General features: G+C 46.1%; 1 protein-coding gene across 4 annotated transcripts in view; it reads left to right on the top strand.

Annotated features, from left to right (window-relative positions):
* The window catches only part of large1 (LARGE xylosyl- and glucuronyltransferase 1), a 348,327-nt gene that overhangs the window by 192,446 nt on the left and 137,788 nt on the right, over positions 1–18,093 (top strand). For all 4 annotated transcript variants that reach the window (XM_052030445.1, XM_052030447.1, XM_052030446.1 and 1 more), the window contains exons 3-4: positions 13,307–13,593; positions 16,761–16,843. In XM_052030445.1, the coding sequence (XP_051886405.1) occupies positions 13,307–13,593; positions 16,761–16,843 (370 nt within the window). The remainder of the gene's footprint in view (positions 1–13,306; positions 13,594–16,760; positions 16,844–18,093) is intronic.

Here is an 18,093-nt window from a genome sequence, read left to right as displayed (position 1 = left end):
GCTCGAGGAATAAATTATTCTCCATTTTTGCTCAGCAGACCATGAAAAATAGGCAACGTGTGGCAAGTAGGTCCTGCAGAGGAGATCAGCTTACCAGCCTGGCGATTGTCACTTTGGGAACTCTTCAACAGGCTCTGTCATCTCTTGTTGCCTTAAAATGTGAACAATTTTGTTCAAGTGATGCATTTGCTTTATTTGTCATGAAGGCTTGCAGTCCTTCTGTCTGAACATGTTTTACACTGAGCTATCAACACAAGGCTTTGATTGCAATGTCAGACTGATCACAAGCTCACTTAAACACATGGGCTTAATTTTAACAGTGAAATAAATTCCAACACATCTCATTTTTTTAAACCAAAATTAGTTTGATGTGAGCTTAATTTCCCTCTACCACACTGGTTAGTGCGAGCCCACCAGATTTACATTGTAATGCAGTTGAATCCGTTCACATTAAACTGACATCAGAGCCAAAACCCAACCCCACCCTTCCTTAGTCTCACCTATTTTCTTGCCCCACTTCCACCCCTTTGACACTCCCCCCCCCCCATACCACTGTTGGGTCCACTCACCCCCCCTCCCCCGTACCCCACTTGGCCTCACTTGCCCCTTTTTCTACCGCTGTACAATGGCTCTGATTCTGTGAGGTTGGAGGTTTCCCCATTATTAACATGACCCAATAATGCCAAACGTCCCTGGGAAGGTTTAAACCAGAGTTGCCTCACTCATCCCTTTCATTGTGTATATTACAGAAGAGATAACATTGTCCCTGACTAAGTTCAGTGCTTCTAGTTAACACTCAGTTTGCACAATGATGTCTGGAGACGTCCAATTTCATTAGCGATGCTGAAGGGGCTCTTGCCATTTTGAACGTAAGTGTGTAAAGCATCTGCATGTTTCGTTCGGTCACCCCCTTTAAATACAGAAATTTTACACCCCCATTTGTCATTTTGGTCCGAGTCTTCACTGCCCACTTTTTCAATGGTTCCAAGGTCTTTGGAATCGAGGAGGCCACAGAAGTCAAGGGATAAATCATTTCGGATGACCTTGGAGGAGCAGCAGGGCATCTCGAAAATAAGTTGAGGCCAAGACGTCTCCAGGACTATGCTCCTACATCGAGGCCAGCGGTTTGCCCGTCTGGTCTCTAAATAGGAAGGGCGTTGCCCCCAAAATTAGGGCGGTAGGCAAATGCAGCCACTGTTTGTTTTGTTTTGATTTTCTTGCACAGTTTGCTGCCTTCTCGCTTCCAGGAGCTGCCTCGACTGTGCAGTTGTGTCTGCAGAATTCCTGTTGGACATTTGCTGATCTCCAGCTTAACCCTGAAAGAACCAATCAAGTCTTTAATCTTAATTATTTTTTAATAATCTTTTGGAAGTAACATTTGCACTCCTTTCTGTATGTCTCCTGCTAATACTCCCTTATCCCCAGGCAACCCTTGTATCTCTGTGCGTCCTTGGGAGGTTTTAGATCTGCTGTATTTTTAACTGAACATAATTAGTTGTGAGCTTTGAGGTTAGCCAAAGCTGCTTATAGAACTCGTCTTCTGTTGCTTGTTCCTCGTGTTTCTTACCGGGACACGTTTCCTGTACTTAAAGGAGGATTTTCGCTTTAAAAAAAAATTGACTTCTTTTCATTTTCAATTCCTTCCTTCCTGGAACTCGGCAGCGCCCCCCCACCCCCCAGAGTTTCTGAAAGCCTTCGAGTTTTCTTTCACCTTTCGCTCAAAGCTGCCAACATAAAATACTCATGGAAGCTGACACCAAGATGATTTCTGAGATCACAAAGGTTTTCTGTATCTGATCAATTACCCAGTTTGTATGGGAAGAAAAGCAAACTAAAGTACATACAAGCCTGAAAGAGAGTCAAACACACACTACATGTGCTGTATAAAACTTTGCAAGTGTATAAAACCTTGGTTAGCCCATATTTACAGTGTTGTATGCAGTTCTGGTCACCGCATTACAGGAAGGGTGTGGAGGCTTTGGAGAGGGTGCAGAAGAGGTTCACCAGGATGTTGCCTTAGCTTTAAGGGGAGGCTGGACAAACTTGGATTGTTTTCTCTGGAGCAGCGGGAGGCAAAGGGGAGACCTGGCAGAAGTTTATAAAATTATAGATAGGGTAGGCAGTCAGAATCTTTTTTCCAGGGTGGAAATGTGAAATACCAGAGGGCATGGCTTTAAGGTGAGAGGGGGACGATTTAAGGGAGATTCACGAGGCAAGGTTTTTTTTTACAAGGAGTGGTAGGTGCCTGGAAGGAGCTGCATATACACCTGCATACTGTATGCAATCTTGAGTTGGGGTGGCAGCTTAAGAAGTAAGCTGACATTCCCTTAACTTCACTGGGGGCACTGTGTACAGGAGTGGCATTAATATCCCAGCTGTGTCCACATAAGCTGGAGACGAGGCCTAGGATTTTCCATATGCTGGGACGTACTAATTGAATAAACTGAATTATCAGAGAGGATGTGAAAGGCAGCTTCTAGGGATTAAAAAGCTGAAATATGTGCCTCCGGCAGCATAGTGGCGCAGCGGGTAGAGCTGCTACCTCACAGCCCCTGAGACCTGGGTTCAATCCTGACCTCCGGTCTTGTCTGTGTGGAGGTTTTGAATCTTTCCCTCTCTGCTTTGCATTGGGTTGGGTTATTGAGACTGTATCAATAAAACCAATCAGTGAGGTGTGTTAGGAATCAGAATCAGGTTTATTATCACTGACAAATGCCGTGAAATCTGTTGTTTTGCGGCAGCAGTGCAGTGCGAGACAAAAATTATTGTAAGTTACCTAAAAAATAAGTAATCGATAGTGCAAAAAAGGAATAATGAGGTAGTGTTCATGGGATCATGGATCGTTCAGAAATCTGATGGCAGAGGCACGGTAGTGTAGCAGTTAGCGTAACGCCATTACAGCGCCAGAGACCCAAGGTTCAATTCCGGCTGCCGTCTGTAAGGAGTTTGTACGTTCTCCCCGTGACTGCGTGAGTTTCCTCCGGGTGCTTTGGTTTCCTCCTACATTCCAAAGACGTACGGGTTAGGAAGTTGTGGGCATGCTATGTTGGCGCTGGAAGTGTGGTGACACTTGCAGGCTGCCCCCAGAGCACTCTAGGCAAAAAGATGCATTTCACTGTGTGTTTCGATGTATATGTGACTAACAAAGAAATCTTATCTGGGAAGGGGAGAGATTTGTACGGGAAGGTGGTCAGGCAGACTTTCCTGAAATGCCTACTATTTAAACATGTTGACAATTAGCTAGTCCCATTTGTGTTGGTTAACTTGGCTGAACTTTAATTGGAAGTTTAGTGAAGTTCTGGAGAACTTTCCTTCTGAGAGCATTAAAACCACTCTCACACAGCAGGACTGAGAGCTCTTTGAAGGTTTACTGCTGAATTTGGAGCAGAAGGAGGATTAAAGACTGAGGTTTGCAGGCACTAATCATGCATTACAAAGATTATATTTGATGAGAATGAGTCTTTTCACTGAATGACAAGGGCTGTCAGTCAGGACCACAGCAATGGAAATAGATTGCTTTTAATATAAACAAAGAATCCTTTCTAAGCTGGAGGTAAGTATTGCCTAAAAACAAGCTGATGCAAAATCATAACAGTATTCTTCAGAAAGGCTCAGCGGGCGAAATCTGTGAGCCTTGGATAGGTGTTTGGCGAGAAAGAAAAGCAGTTGATAGTATTAAAAGTAAGCTGCATATTTACAGTAAAGAATTCTAAGTACCACTCTTCAGAAGCACATGATTGGTTGTAAAGTGCTTTGCAACTTTGAGTTTAAGGGAAGTACTCATGAAATTGCCATTTCCATTCTTTTCCAGAGCCTTTCATACACGTTCCATGTTGACAGGAGAGTGCAGTGCCAAGGGATTGTTGAAGGTGTCTTTCAATGGGACATAAACCATGCCCCTATCTGCCTCTCAACTGGGTTTGAAAGACCTTACTGCACTGTTGAGAGAAGAGCAGGGTTTCCCTGGGTCTTGGCCAGTATTTATTTCCTTAATAAAAACCGAAGGTGTGCAATCTGGTCTTTGTGAGAATTTGTTGTGCATTTGCACCCTTATATTGGTGACCACAGGACGTTGCCTGTCACATGCTTTTGAATATTCTGAGATCTTGAAAGGTACTGAAGAAGGTTTTGTTTTAGTGGTTTCTTCGAGGAAGTCTTGAATCCTTGACCTCAGACAACTTAGAAATCATGAGAAGTTCTGTTTGATTCTTGCAAAAGCCCAACCTCATTAGATCTTCACTGACTAACTGCATCTGTCAGTTCTGATTATAGCACATTCCCTTTCTACCCTCTGTATTTTTGATAATCGTACAGTTCAGTTTGACAATGCTGATTTTTTTTTTGTTTGAATAAGCCCAATTGGAAATTAAATCCACCCCAGCAACCTATTCTTTTACGTTGCAACAATGACTGAGCATCCAAAATATATGAACTTGCAAATTAGGAGCAAGAGTAGTTAGTCAATCACTCAAGCCTGTCCCGTTATTCAATGATGTCAAGACTGATCTGATTGCAACTGTACATTTCCGTCTACCCCCAGAACCTATTCATCTCCCTGCTAATCAAAAATCTATCCACTTCTGCTTCAAAAATACTCAGAGACTCTGCTTCCACTGTTTTTTGAAGAAGAGCTCCGAAGACTCATGACCCTTAGGAAAAAATTCTCATCTGTCTTAAACCACTTACTTTTAAACTGTGACCCTTCTAGATTCTCCTGCAACATTCTTTCCACGCCCATTCTGCTAAGACCCCTCATTATTTTATGTTTGAATCAGGTCCCATCTCACTCTTCTCAACTCCCACAGATACAAGCCTAACCTTCCCAACTTTTCCTCACAGGACTACCTGTCCATTCCTTTTATCAGTCTAGTAAACTGGCCAGGCTATTTCCAGGGTATTTCTGGCATGTTTGCATCCAAAAAGTATGAAGCTAGATAGAAACAGATCTTTTTCATGTATACAGAAAATTAAACTGAGTGAGACAACATACAAATTGGTGTGAAAATCTTAAGAAATCTTTTGGAATTTGCTAGTCGCTGGTGATTGAAATTACAGTTATGATTGAACATTTTAATAACTGCAACTTTTAGTAAAAATCCGGTCAACTTGTTTTCAGATTATAGTGTATTTTAGGGTTGATGCAATTTGACAATCAGAATTATTTCAGGTTTGCATTTGGATTCCACAAAGACTGCCCTTTAGGAAAGTCATGGTGTTGTTATCCTAACCCATATAACAATGACATAAATAATGTTTTATTAGACTTCCACTTTATTAGATTTTTGCATAAAATAAAACATGTACTAATAATTGTGATTAAGTCCTGAGGAAGAGCTGCACTGTCAGAGGAGCCACTCTGGTAGAGAAGGTGGACTGCCTTTAGAGACCCAGGAGTCCCTCCAGATACAGAAGGCAGAGGGGAAGAGGAATTTTCCCAGGTTAACGCCACAGTGGTGCAGCTGCTGCCTCCAGGGACCCGGTTCAATCCTGACCTCAGGTGTCGTCTGTGTGGAGTTTGCACGTTCTCCCTGTAACCGCGTGGGTTTCCTCTGGGTGCTCCAGTTTCCTCCCACATTCCAAAGACATGCAGGTTTATAAATGCTTAAGCAGAAATTATTTTGGCATCTTTGCCAGGGGCAGGTCCTCACATCAGTAGAAGTGAGCAATGTCATAACCATGTGGAAGTGGTTCCCAACAACACCGAGTGGTGCATTCAATGTTGAAGGGTCTGGAGGAATCCGAGATCAACACTGCAGAGCCTTATGCAGAGTCTGTTTGTTCCAACACTGAGCTAATGGCTAGCTCCATTTCAACACTTGCACGATACCTGGAACGTTTGCTTCCGTTTTAACAGAAGCAGAAGCCAGCCATTCTATGGGCACTGCAGGACGGCTCTGAACATCTGCCACCTTGGTTTGTGGCCATCATAGTGGCTGCACAGGTTGATAGGGTGGTAAAGGAGGCATATGGCATGCTTGCCTTTATTAGTTGAGGCATCAAGTTCAAGAGTTAGGAAGTTACGTTGCAGCTTTATAAAACTTAGGCTGCTTCTGGAGTATTGTATTCAGTACTGGTCATCCCATTACAGGAAGGATGTGGAGGCTTTGGAGAGGGTGCAGAAGAGGTTTACGAGGATGCTGCCTGGATTAGAGGGCGGGTGCTATAAGGAGAGGTTGGACAGGCTAGGGTTGTTTCCTCTGGAGCGGCGGAGGCTGAGGGGAGACCTGATGGAAGTTTATAAGGTTATGAGAGGCATAGATAGAGTAGACAGCTGGTATCTTTTTCCCAGGGTCGAAATGTCTAATACTAGAGGGCACGCATTTAAGGTGAGAGGGGGAAAGTTCAAAGGAGATGTGCGGAGCAGGTTTTGTTACACAGAGAATGGTGAGTGCCTGGAATATGCTGCCAGGGGTGGTGGTGGTGGCAGGTATGATAGAGAGGTTTAAGAGGCTCTTAGATAGGCACATGAATGTGCAGAGAATGGAGGGATATGGGCCATGTGTAGATAGAAGGGATTAGTTTAGTCAGGTGTTTAATGACTAGTTTAATGAGTTCGACACAACATCGTGGGCCGATGGCCCTGTTATTGCGCTGTATTGTTCAACGTTGTGTGTATCTGCTTAAAAGAGTGTCACAACAGGCCAGCTATCTATCCTCTATCCTACGGTAGATCAGTTCGATGGCACTGACCTGTGGTAGTGGAAGGCAAATCACCACAGGGACAGCACCTTTTATACTGTCACCCTGTGGTAATCCGGGCAGGGAGGAAGGGAAATAAATTCTGGTCTTGCAAACACATCCAAAACTGAGTGACAAGTATCGTCTCAATCAGCATCCTTAAGTGCATTTATTAGTGTGGAGATGTTGTGTAGCATTTAGCTTGTGGGCTTTCAAATGCACTGTAAATATTGTTGGCAGTTGTCAATCACTGTCAGCTTATGCTTGCAAGCCCCGTTGTAAACTGGACAGTGCCACGTCCAAGTGAGTGGGCAAACAGGTGAGCAGTGAGGTGGCAGCAGAGGGTCAATGACAACCAAGGTGAGCAGGGCTATCAAAAATCTCTTCAGAAAGAGACGCACAATGCAAGGCAATGTTTCCTTCCTCGTTGACAGATTAGGGAAGATTGTCAATGGAAAGGGAGGCTTGGTGTGGGAGGGCTACTGAACTGGTTGAACAGTTGCTATGACGAGGAGGTTTCTGCTGCCCTGGAGCAAAGTGCAGGAAGGTCTTCCTACGAGGGTGAAATGATGGTGAGTTATTTTAAATGTTATCTCCCCGCTGGTGAGAGTGTAGACTCTGACATAATCTAGGTTTCAGTTTCTGCATATCAGGGGAGCATTCCCATCGATTCCCATCGTTGTCTGTAAGGAGTTTGTACGTTCTCCCGTGTCTGCATGGGTTTCCTCCAGGTGCTCCGGTTTCCTCCCACATTCCAAAGACGTACGGGTAGGTTAATTTGGGTTTTAAAATGGGCGGCGCGTACTCATTGGGCCAGAAGGGCCTGTTACCTCGCTGTAAATAAAATATTAATTTAAATTTTACTGGACACTCATGTTCAATTCTGGTCGCTGCATTTGTAGGAAGGATGTGGTTGCACTGCAGAGAGTGCAGAGGACATTCACCAGGATGTTCCCTGGATTGGAGCTCTCTAGGTATGGGAAGAGACTAGATAGGCTGGGCTTGTTTTCCCCGGAGCGATGAAGGCTATAAAATTATGAGGGACATATGCGAGATAGTCAAAATCTTTTTTTTCATGGCAGGGGTATCAAAAGCAAGAGGGCATAGTTTAAGGTGAGAGGAAGGAGTTTTAAAGAGAACCTGAGGGGTAAGTTTCTACATGGAGAGTGATGATATCTGGAATGCGCTGGCGGAGGAGGTGATGGAGTCAGATACAATTACTACCTTTAAGAGGCATTTAGACCAACATTTAAATAAGCAAGGCACAGAAGGATACAGTCCTAATGGATGTGTGTGGTGTGTGGTGGGCCAAATGCCCATTTCTGTGCTGTATTCCAATTAAATAAATCTTGAATTAAAAAGCTTGCATCTTTGATGGGAGCTTGTGAAGCTGTTAGATAGACCTGAAAATGCATCTGATCTGCTGATCTCACCTGCTCCATCATCGACGCCAGACCTGGCGTCCCACTCAGCTCCTGAGATGATTAGGACTGGATGATACGCGGCGAGCAGAGAAACTGCAGCTCCTGGAAGTCTGAAATAAAAGCAGGAAATGCTGGAAACTCTCAGCAAGTCTGGCAGCATCTGAGGAAAGAGAAACAAGGGTTAATGTTTTGCCCCACCACCTGTTTATCACGTATTCCAATCACCCTTCATTTCTTAAACGAATGTTCCCACTGATGGTGTATTCAGGACAGGGGGCTGGTCTTTGATCGCCACCTTATGAAGCAAGTAGCTACATCGAAAACTTTGTGAACTATAAGATGCTTAAGGATGCCCTATTTTATAAACGCAATTTTACCCTTTTACTGTTTACTCAAAGGAAGGATGGGGCCAATTAGTGACGAAATAAGAGCTCGTTCTGTGGAGACGGAGGGGTTAAGTCCTTTACATCTGTTCACAAGCAGCTTGGATCCTGACAGTAAATCAGCACAGGGGGAGGCAATAGAGGTGTTGGATGAAACTGGATGAAGAGGACATTCATAACAGGTTGGGTATCTGCATTCAGCTGATCTGGATGAGTAACATCCCAGTCACTGAGGGAAAAAAGGGTGAATCATCCTCGAGGTTCTGGCCATAGGCTTCCAATACACCTTGGGTACTGGAATGGTGCCAGAGGACCTAGAGATTTGCAAGTGTTACATGTAGAGAAGTGAAGTGGTATAAAACTGACAATTACAGGCCGGCTATCATTGGTGATGAGGAAGCTTTTAGAGCAGCAATCCATGACAAAATTAATTGGCACTTGTAAAAGTATGGGCTAATAAAAAAAAGTCAGTATTAATTTGTTAAAGACAATATGTTTTTGGCTAATGATTTAGTTCTTTGAATAAAGTAACAAGATGGTTGATGAGGATGGTGCAGTTAATGTGCGTGCGGATGTTCAAAAAGGCTTTTGATGAAGTACCACCAAAGGACAATTAACAAAATTAACAACCCTTGGAAGTAAAGGACCTTGACAGTGTGGATACAAACCTGCCAAAGGGACTGGATGCAGAGAGTAATGGTGAAGGGTTGAGTCTCAGAATGGAAGCAGCGCTTTGTCTGCTGGACTTGGGCAGGCGGGGGTCGATTTTCAGTCTGCAGGTGAGATGAAACTCGGAGCTGTAGGAAATGAGGAGAATATACAAACTGGGGAGGAAAAGGCAGACGTGTAGCAGACGAAAGTTGATACAGAAGGATGAAGAGGAAAGAGACGAAAGTTGATACAGAAGGATGAAGAGGAAAGAGAGAGGATTTTAACAAGGTGACCAGTGGTGCACCTCAGGGATCTGTTCTGGGACCCTACTCTTTGTGATTTTTATAAATGACTTGGATGAGGAAGTGGAGGGATGGATTAGTAAGTTTGCTGATGGCACAAAGGTTGGAGGTGTTGTGGATAGTGTGGAGGGCAGTCAGAGGTTACAGAGGGGCATAGGTAGGATGCAAAACTGGGCTGAGAGTGGCAGATGGAATTCAACACAGATAAGTGTGAAGTGGTTTATTTTGGTAGGTCAAATATGATAGCAGAATATAGTATTAATGGTAGGACTCTTGGCAGTGTGGAGGATCAGAGGGATCTTAGGGTCCGAGTCCATAGGATGCTCAAAGCGGCTGCACAGCTTGACTCTGTGGTTAAGAAGGCATATGGTGTATTGTCCTTCATCAATCGTGGAATCCAATTTAGGAGCCGAGAGGTATTGTTGCAGCTATATAGGACCCTGGTCAGGCCCCACTTGGAGTACTGTGCTCAGATCTGGTCGCCTCACTACAGGAAGGATGTGGAAGCCATAGAGAGGGTGCAGAGGAGTTTTACAAGGATGCTGCCTGGATTGCGGAGCATGCCTTATGAGAACAGATTGAGGAAACTCGGCCTTTTCTCCTTGGAGTGACGGAGGATGAGGGGGGACCTGATAGAGGTGTATAAGATGATGAGAGGTATTGATCGGGTGGATAGTCAGAGGCTTTTCCCCAGGGCTGAAATGGTTGCCACAAGAGGACACAGGTTTACGATGCTGGAGAGTAGATATAGAGGAGATGTCAGGGGTAAGTTTTTTACTCAGAGAGTGGTGAGTGCGTGGAATGAGCTGCCGGCAACGGTGGTGGAGGCGGATACGATAGGGTCTTTTAAGAGTCTTTTGGATAGATACATGGAGCTGAGAAAACTAGAGGGCTATGGGTAAGCCTAGTAATTTCTAAGGTAGGGACATGTTCGGCACAGCTTTGTGGGCCGAAGGGCCTGAATTGTGCTGTAGGTTTTCTATGTTCTGTGTTCTATAGTTCTAGGAATTGAGCCCTTGCAGGGACAGGTCATTGGAGGTGATGAGAAGGTTGTTTTAATAAATAAAAGCACATAGGATAATTGATTTTTTAGTATATCAGTTAGTGAACTGTTGGATATATGAGTAGTGTGCATTATACTAAACCATTATAAAACATTGGTTGGGTCCAAGGAAGCGCATGTGTCCATATGCAGAAGGATCTGCTAGACTGAGCTGGTCCATCTTCACAGAGGAGGTTAAACAAAAAGATTTGAAGGGTTTTGATAATTGATGAGAAACTGCTTCTGGTGGCAGGCTCCTCAGTGACCGGAGGACACCGTTTTGAGGTGACTGTTCTCTTGACGAGTAAAACATTATGCAGTGAGTCCACCTGGAATGCACTGATTGAAAGGGCCGCATGAGCAAATTTTGGAGAAATACTTGAAGAGAAACACGCATAGAAATAAAGCTACAGGGTGGTGGAGAGAGAAAAATACCAGGAATAATTGGGCAACTTGACCAAAGAGCCGTCAGCGTCAGCCGATAGTCATCCCTTTGTGCTGTCTGATTACATAAACTGAACCGAGAACTGCTCCAAGCTCACTTCACGTGGACTCGTTACAAACAGTAAAGCTTAGACACAAGAGATTCTGCAGATGCTGCAATCTGGAGCAATACACAAAAAGTGCTAGAGGAACTCAGCGGATCAGGCAGCATCTGTGGAGGGAAATAAACAGTCGACGTTTCGGGCCGAGACCCTTCATCAGGACTGGAAAGGAAGAGGGCAGAAGCCAGAATAAGAAGGTGGGGGGAGGGGGAGGAACACACACAGGCAGGGGATAGGTGAGTCCAGGTGAGGGGGGAAGGTAGGTGGGTGTGGGGGGTGGGGGGGGGTGCGGGGAGATGTAATAAGCTGAGAGGTGACAGGTAGAAGAGGCAAAGAGCTGAAGAAGGAGGAATCCGGTCGGAGAGGGCAGTGGACCATGGAATAAAGGATGGGGGAGGGGAGGAGATGGGCAGGTCATCAAGGTGGGGGAAGGGAGCCATTGGAATAAGGGAAGAGTGGGGGGGGGAAGGGGGGGGTAGAAAAAGAAGGGGTGGGGTTACCGGAAGTTCGAGAAATCGATGTTGAGGCCATCAGGTTGGAGACCCCCAAGGCGGAATATGAGGTGTTGTTCCTCCAACCTGCATCTGGCCTCAACGTGGCAGTCGAGGAGGCCGTGGACAGACATGTCATTGTGGGAGTGGGATGGGGAATTGAAGTGGGTGGCCACCGGGAGGTCCCGGCTGCTGTGGTGGACGGAGCGAAGGTGTTCGACCTTTGACCAGTAAAGCTTTTTACCTCCCCCCCCACCGTTACTCCAGGTTGGAACTCAGATCTGCTGACCGTGATGACCCGCAGCGACTCCCACAGCTGGCGCTCACGCCAAATCAACCAATTAAAGCCATTTTGTTTGAATTGCTGCTGAAATTGAAAGTTAAAAAATAAACTGCAGAGGCTGGAAATGCTCCGCAGGTCAGGCAGCATCTGTGGAGAGAGAGAGAGAGAGAGAGACGGAGGTAATGATTAGGACCAAAAACCCTGGGAAATGGGGAAAACAGATAGGCGCAGTGAATTTGAGGAGGGGTGGGCAGGACGAAAGAATTATCACAGATAGGATGAGGTCACGGTTGCCCAGGTGATCCCAGTTTTTACAAGGTGTTTGGTTAATAGATGGATGAGAGCCGTTAAAACAAAAAGAGGTGTTAGAGCTGTGAGATGCTGGTCAGAGCTGTTGAAACTGAACAAACAATGAAAGAAAGGGCTGAGTCAAGGTAGGAAGAAATGTCAGGTGGGGGCAAGAGCAGGCTGAGAGGATGGGTTTGACCGAGCAGATCTTGGGCAGAAGGTAGAAGCGGGCTGTGAGGACTTGGGGTGACTATAAGACTGGAGGCTGTGGAGGGAAGATCTCCCAAGATGTTTGGGTTACCGTATGGGAGACAATGGCCTGATGTTCAGTGCTGGAGTCATGGTCCAATGGGAAGTATGAGGAGGTGTCTGAGAGCTGACATTTGGCCTCTGACGTAGAGGTCAGGTCGCCTGTCTACACCAACACCACCGTTGTCAATAGCTTTGATGCTGGGCTTGGTCCTCTATGAGCTGGGTGCTGCAGGTTTTGAAGGGGTTAGGTAAGAGTGAGTGCAAAAATTGAGGTCATTTTTTTTTAAATTTAAATTTTTTTTTATTTACAGCGTGGTAACGCCCTTCCGGCCCAACAAGTCCGCGCCGCCCATTTTAAACCCAAATTAACCTACCCGTACATCTTTTAGAATGTGGGAGGAAACCGGAGCACCCGGAGGAAACCCATGCAGACACGGGAGAACGTACAAACTCCTTACAGACAGCGACGGGAATCGAACCCCGATAGCTGGCGCTGTTATAGCGTCGCGCTAACCACCATGCTACCGTGCCGCCCCGCATCAGAAGTTAGCAATGAGAGAGTAAGAGGCCAGATGAAGGAGGTCCAGGTGGATCTGAAATCCTGGAGTCAGGAGACAGGGTCTCACGTTCCAGCCAAAGAGGTGGGCACGGGGGCAGAGGTGGCAGAAGAAGAGCTTGTTGTCACAACAGGCTCGGAATTCATTAAGATGGGGGACTGAGGCCTCTGCTGAGGACTGGTCGTGCGGGAGCAGAGAGGGAAAGATCAGAAGGGATAGCAAAAACACGCGGGGCATTGAAGTGGGGGTGGAGAAGTCTGAAAGGAAGGGAAAAAGTGGCAATATTTCCAGAATCTTTTATTTCTGTCTGTGACATTTTAAGGCAAGATGTGGTCCCACTCTGACAGAAATCTGCCCAGATTTCCCCTCTGCTGTCATCTTATCTGTGTTTTTTTTCCCTTTGTTTGCAGATGCAAAGCCGGTCCCTCTGACTCCCTACGAAGCCCCTGCGAACAGCCCTCGGTATGTGTTCAACCAGAGAGAACGGGACTCCCTGGAGGTGCGCATGCGAGAAGTGGAGGAGGAAAACCAGGCCCTTCGTAAGCAGCTCAGCCTTGCCCAGAACAGAGTCCATCGCCACAGAAACCATTCCAAGAGCTATTCCACAGAGGAAGGCACCGGAGACAACGAGGGGGTACATGCCGTGGCTTGGAACGGCTCAGAGTGCGGCAGACATCCCACTGTAGAGAAGTGCGAGGTAACTTCACCTTCTGCCCTTTCACACTTGGACACGAGATCCTTTTCACCCTGTGTCCTTTCTGCATGGTGTAAGGATGTTTTTTTAAATAGAGCCATTAAGGATTACTGTGGAGCATGAGGCATTTGGCATATGGTGCTTATGCCTGATCTTAGATAATACAATCCAGTCCTAGACAGTACCCAGTCCTTGCATTTCTTCAAATATTTCCTCACTTTTCCCACAAAATTTGCAAATTTCTTCCCTTTAGACACTTCTAAAAAGGAATTGCAATGAGGAGAAAACTCTGACAGCACATACCTTGCCCTTTTCCATCAGTTTTCCATTTTTCTTTCCCCTTTGCCCGATCTTCTTTTCGCCCTCCCTTGGAAGAATTACTACAAGGTAACCGACCTCCCCAGCTCACGTCAGATAGAACATAGAACACTACAGCACAGCACAGGCCCTTCGGCCCTCAATGTTGTGCCAACATTTTATCCTCCAAGATCTATCTAACCCTTCCCTCCCACATAGCCCTCCATTTCTGTATCATTCTCTATCATTCAGATAAGCAACATGTGATTGGTGACCCAGAAAGCTACAGGGAGACCAGTCAACGTGTGACCTTTCTTCGAGGTAGATTCCCACCCTCCTTCTGGTAAACTATTTCCCTGTGTTGCTCTGTTTTTGTATTCCTACTGTTGTATTTAAACCATCTGCAACCTTCTCCTGGAACAAGGCTCCCCTGATGCTTCTGCCATTCATTATGCAGAGCATCGATCCGTAAGCTTTTAATATCTGCCAGCAGTTGAAACCAATCCTGTGCTAGATTGACATGAGCATGATTAAAATTACCAACTGCCCTTCAAAGCGTCAGCACGTGGATTAGCACCTAGGACCTGGCTCCACTCGGAATTAGACAGCCTGCCTATGTTCTCACTGGTAGTCATCCTTTTGAGGTTTGGTAAGGATATGAATGAGTTCCTAACAGTTGGAATGATGTCGTGTTGAAGGAATTCTCTCCAACTGGTACATTGACCACTGCTGGTATTTTCAATGTCAAAGGGTGACAGCCCTTTAGACTTCGTGATGGATGCAGTATTGTGGCAGCTTGATCATCTATGCAGCCTCCTCTAGATGTCAGCACTCGTCAGAGTGAGGGATCACCGGCGTTGGCTGGGTGAGCGGGGGATAACTGGTGTTCGGAGGACAAAGGCACTGCAGACGCTGGCACAAAAAAAAAGGCAGAACGCTGGAAGAATTCAGTGGGTCAAGCAGCATGCGTGGAGTTGAAAGGTGTAAGTCGACGTTTCGGTTCAAGACCTTGCATTGGGACTGAGAGGGAAGAAGATAGGTAGCTGGCTACATACTGGCAATCTTTCCTCTTCCCTCTCATCCTGATGGAGGGTCTCAACCCAAAACGTCGACAGACACCTTTTGCCTCTGTGGATGCTGCTTGACCTGCTGAGCAACTGGTGTTGGCTGGTTAGTCATGGGTAAACGGCATTGGTTGGCTTGGTGAAGAATAACCAGCATGGGTCAGGTCATTAGGGCACAGGTGGCACTGGGGTCATTCTTCCTTGTCGAAGATACTGACTTCAGGGGAGAGTAAAATTGGTGACGATGCTACCGGCCTTTTCTGTAACTAGGGCCATAGAAACATCAGGGTATGTGGTTATCTTCCTGAGGTGTCCAATTAAACCTTGATCCCCTGCCGGGCCCTCTGGTTCTCCTTCCATCGATGAAGCCTTCTTGTCAGGGGGTCGAGGACGACTGACTTGCCCTCTGGTTCCTAGGTTACTCGTGATGCCATGGGGGATCAGCAGCCCCTGTAACCGGTCGGACAGGAGATGCCTGGTGGAGTGGTCGGGCAGTGGGAGTAGAGATAAATCATAACATTTAAATGGCAACAATGACAATTTGCATTTATGTAGCATTTATCAAAATAAAGTCAAATCCCAGAGCGTTAACAGACGTATTATGCGAGTCACATAATGATGTTAGTGGGTCAGACGCAGCAAAGTTTGGTCGAAGAGACTTTGAAGTCATAGTGGCAGACGCGGTGACATGATGTACATCCTGCCCTTTCACGGTGAGGTGAGCCACCCTTAATCAGGATTCCATCCATGGATAGCAAGAGTGAATTTGATTTGACCAACACTATGTTGAGAGCATGCCAGCTCTAATGTTCTTCCTCTGGCCCCAGTGTTAATTCTAAGTTACGACGGAGACCAGTGTAAGCTGAGCTCAGTGTCTCTGTCTTTCTAGTGAGGTGTCCTGAAGTCCACATGATCACGCAGATTGGAATGGTGGTGTGCAACTTCCACAGATGATGATGTAGCATTAGGCACCATCTGCCGCTGTGCTGAGCCACGATTTGTAAACTGTCCTGTCAGCAAGTCTCAGCAAATTGACCTCAGCCAGTGTGGCAGTTGAGAGAGAAAGTGGGTTTTGGCCCCTGCTGAATAAATAGTAAAGAAGTTTCTCTCAGGAATCTGCTCCTGATTGCTCCCCAGCCTTAGTGATGATATGACGTACCACCCTTTGATTCAGAATAACGTTGGGGTTTTTCATTATCGTTAAATAGCTCAACTCAACTTACTGAGTTCACACATTGATTGACAGATGCTTAGCAGATCTAAAAGTTACCAATGCCAAGGAGCCATGGCATTGAAACAATTTGAAGCAATGTCATAGAGCAACACAGCACAGATACAGGCCCTTCAGCATAATCAGTCCATGCCGACCACAGTGCCCACCCAAATAGTCCCAATTTCCTGCGTTCGGCCCATATCCCTCCAAGCCCCGCCCCTCCCTGTACCTATCCAAGTGCTTCTTAGATGATACAATTGTACCTGCGTCACCCACTTCCTCTGGCAGCTCGTTCCATATACTCACCACCCTCTGGGTGAAAAAGTTGCCCCTTTTCAATCTTTCCCCTCTGACCCTAAACCTGTGCCCCCTAGTTTTGGACTCACCTACCCTGGGGAAAAAACTGTTACCATCCACCTAATCTATGCCTCTCATAAATTTAAACATTTCTATAAGGTTGCCCCTCATTCTCCTACTACGTTCCAAGGAATAAAGACCTAGCTGAGTCAAACCTCAGCAAAGGCTAGCTCCTTCACTAAAGTTAAAGAGAGGATTCATTTAACCATGAAAACTGTAAGTATTTTTCTCTTTTGCAGACAATCCACATTGCAATTGTGTGCGCGGGATATAATGCAAGCCGTGATGTTGTGACACTCGTGAAGTCCGTTCTATTTCACCGGTACGTATGGATGACCGCATTCAATGGCCTTGTTTCAGTTCGTGTTGACTGCAAGCATAGCACTAACATTTTAGTTACCGCAATAAAATGCGGGAAACACTCGGCAGGTCAGGCAGCATCTGTAGAAATACAAATGCAGTTAACATTTCAGGTCCCAGACCCTTCATCAGAACGGGGTTAGTAGATAGTTTTAGGCTCTAATACCACTGAGACAGTTTCAGTTACTGTGTTTCAACTCTCTGCACCCATGCTGGCCTGCTGACCAATATACTGTTTGTTGTGTGAAAAGCTTCTTTTGGAATCTTAAAGACGGAGGGCTCTGGACACAGGCTTTGGATTTTAAAAATAGTTTAATCACGAAGGCAAACGCGGGCACAGAATGAATGGGAATGGATGCACACTCGCACACAGGAGACCGCGAATGTGAGGGGGGATCGCAACGAGGATGAGAGGCACACACACAGTCACACACACAAACGCACAATAAACAAGATACAGCTTATCAAGGGATAAATATTTCAATGCCTGGATACCTTGACCTAGACAAGCATTGGCTCTAACACTCCCTGGAATCTGACTAAGACGCTCCCAAACCACATGGTGGTGCACACTCTTACCAGTGGTCTCTGCAGCGTGGTTTCACTATTCCTGGGGCAGTCGAGAGAGCGCGGGCCAGGGGATTGCAACACTGTTTATAGTGCTGGGAGGCTGGGTGGAGCCTGGCCAGGTGATTTAGGCAGGCCAATGGTTTGGGGGTCAAGGACAAAGGTGCCTGCCAAGGCCAATGGTCAGGCAGGTTCAGGAACAAAGGTGCTCTCCGTCCAATCCCTATGCCCACACCTGATGGGTAGGGTGGAGCCACACCTTGATTGACAGTGGTGTTACTTCCGATCTGAGGAGCAAGACTGTCCTCCGACCAGAGGGGTCAGTGTTGTTACTGTCACATGACAGCCATGTGCTCTCCTCCTACACTGTTGTCTTCCCATACCTCACTAAAGGGAGGCTTCAGCAATGTGTTTTGAGTGGTGAGAAGCCATTATGGGTGGACAACAGCTTTCATCCAAGTCCAGCTCCTCAGCGAACCAGAGCTGGACAACCTCGACAACTGAGAATTTCTGATCATCCCTTTCCTTATTCCTAACCCAGGTTGTCACCATAACACCCACATTCTGTGTTCTATTATTGCTTTTCCCTTGTCCTACCTCGATGTACTGATGTTGTGAACTGCTCTGTGTGGAAGGCATGCAAAA

Source organism: Pristis pectinata, chromosome 15, assembly GCF_009764475.1.
Source record: "Pristis pectinata isolate sPriPec2 chromosome 15, sPriPec2.1.pri, whole genome shotgun sequence".
NCBI lineage: Eukaryota > Metazoa > Chordata > Chondrichthyes > Rhinopristiformes > Pristidae > Pristis > Pristis pectinata.
The sequence above is the reverse complement of the archived record's forward strand: the minus strand, read 5'-3'. Positions and strand labels throughout refer to the sequence as shown.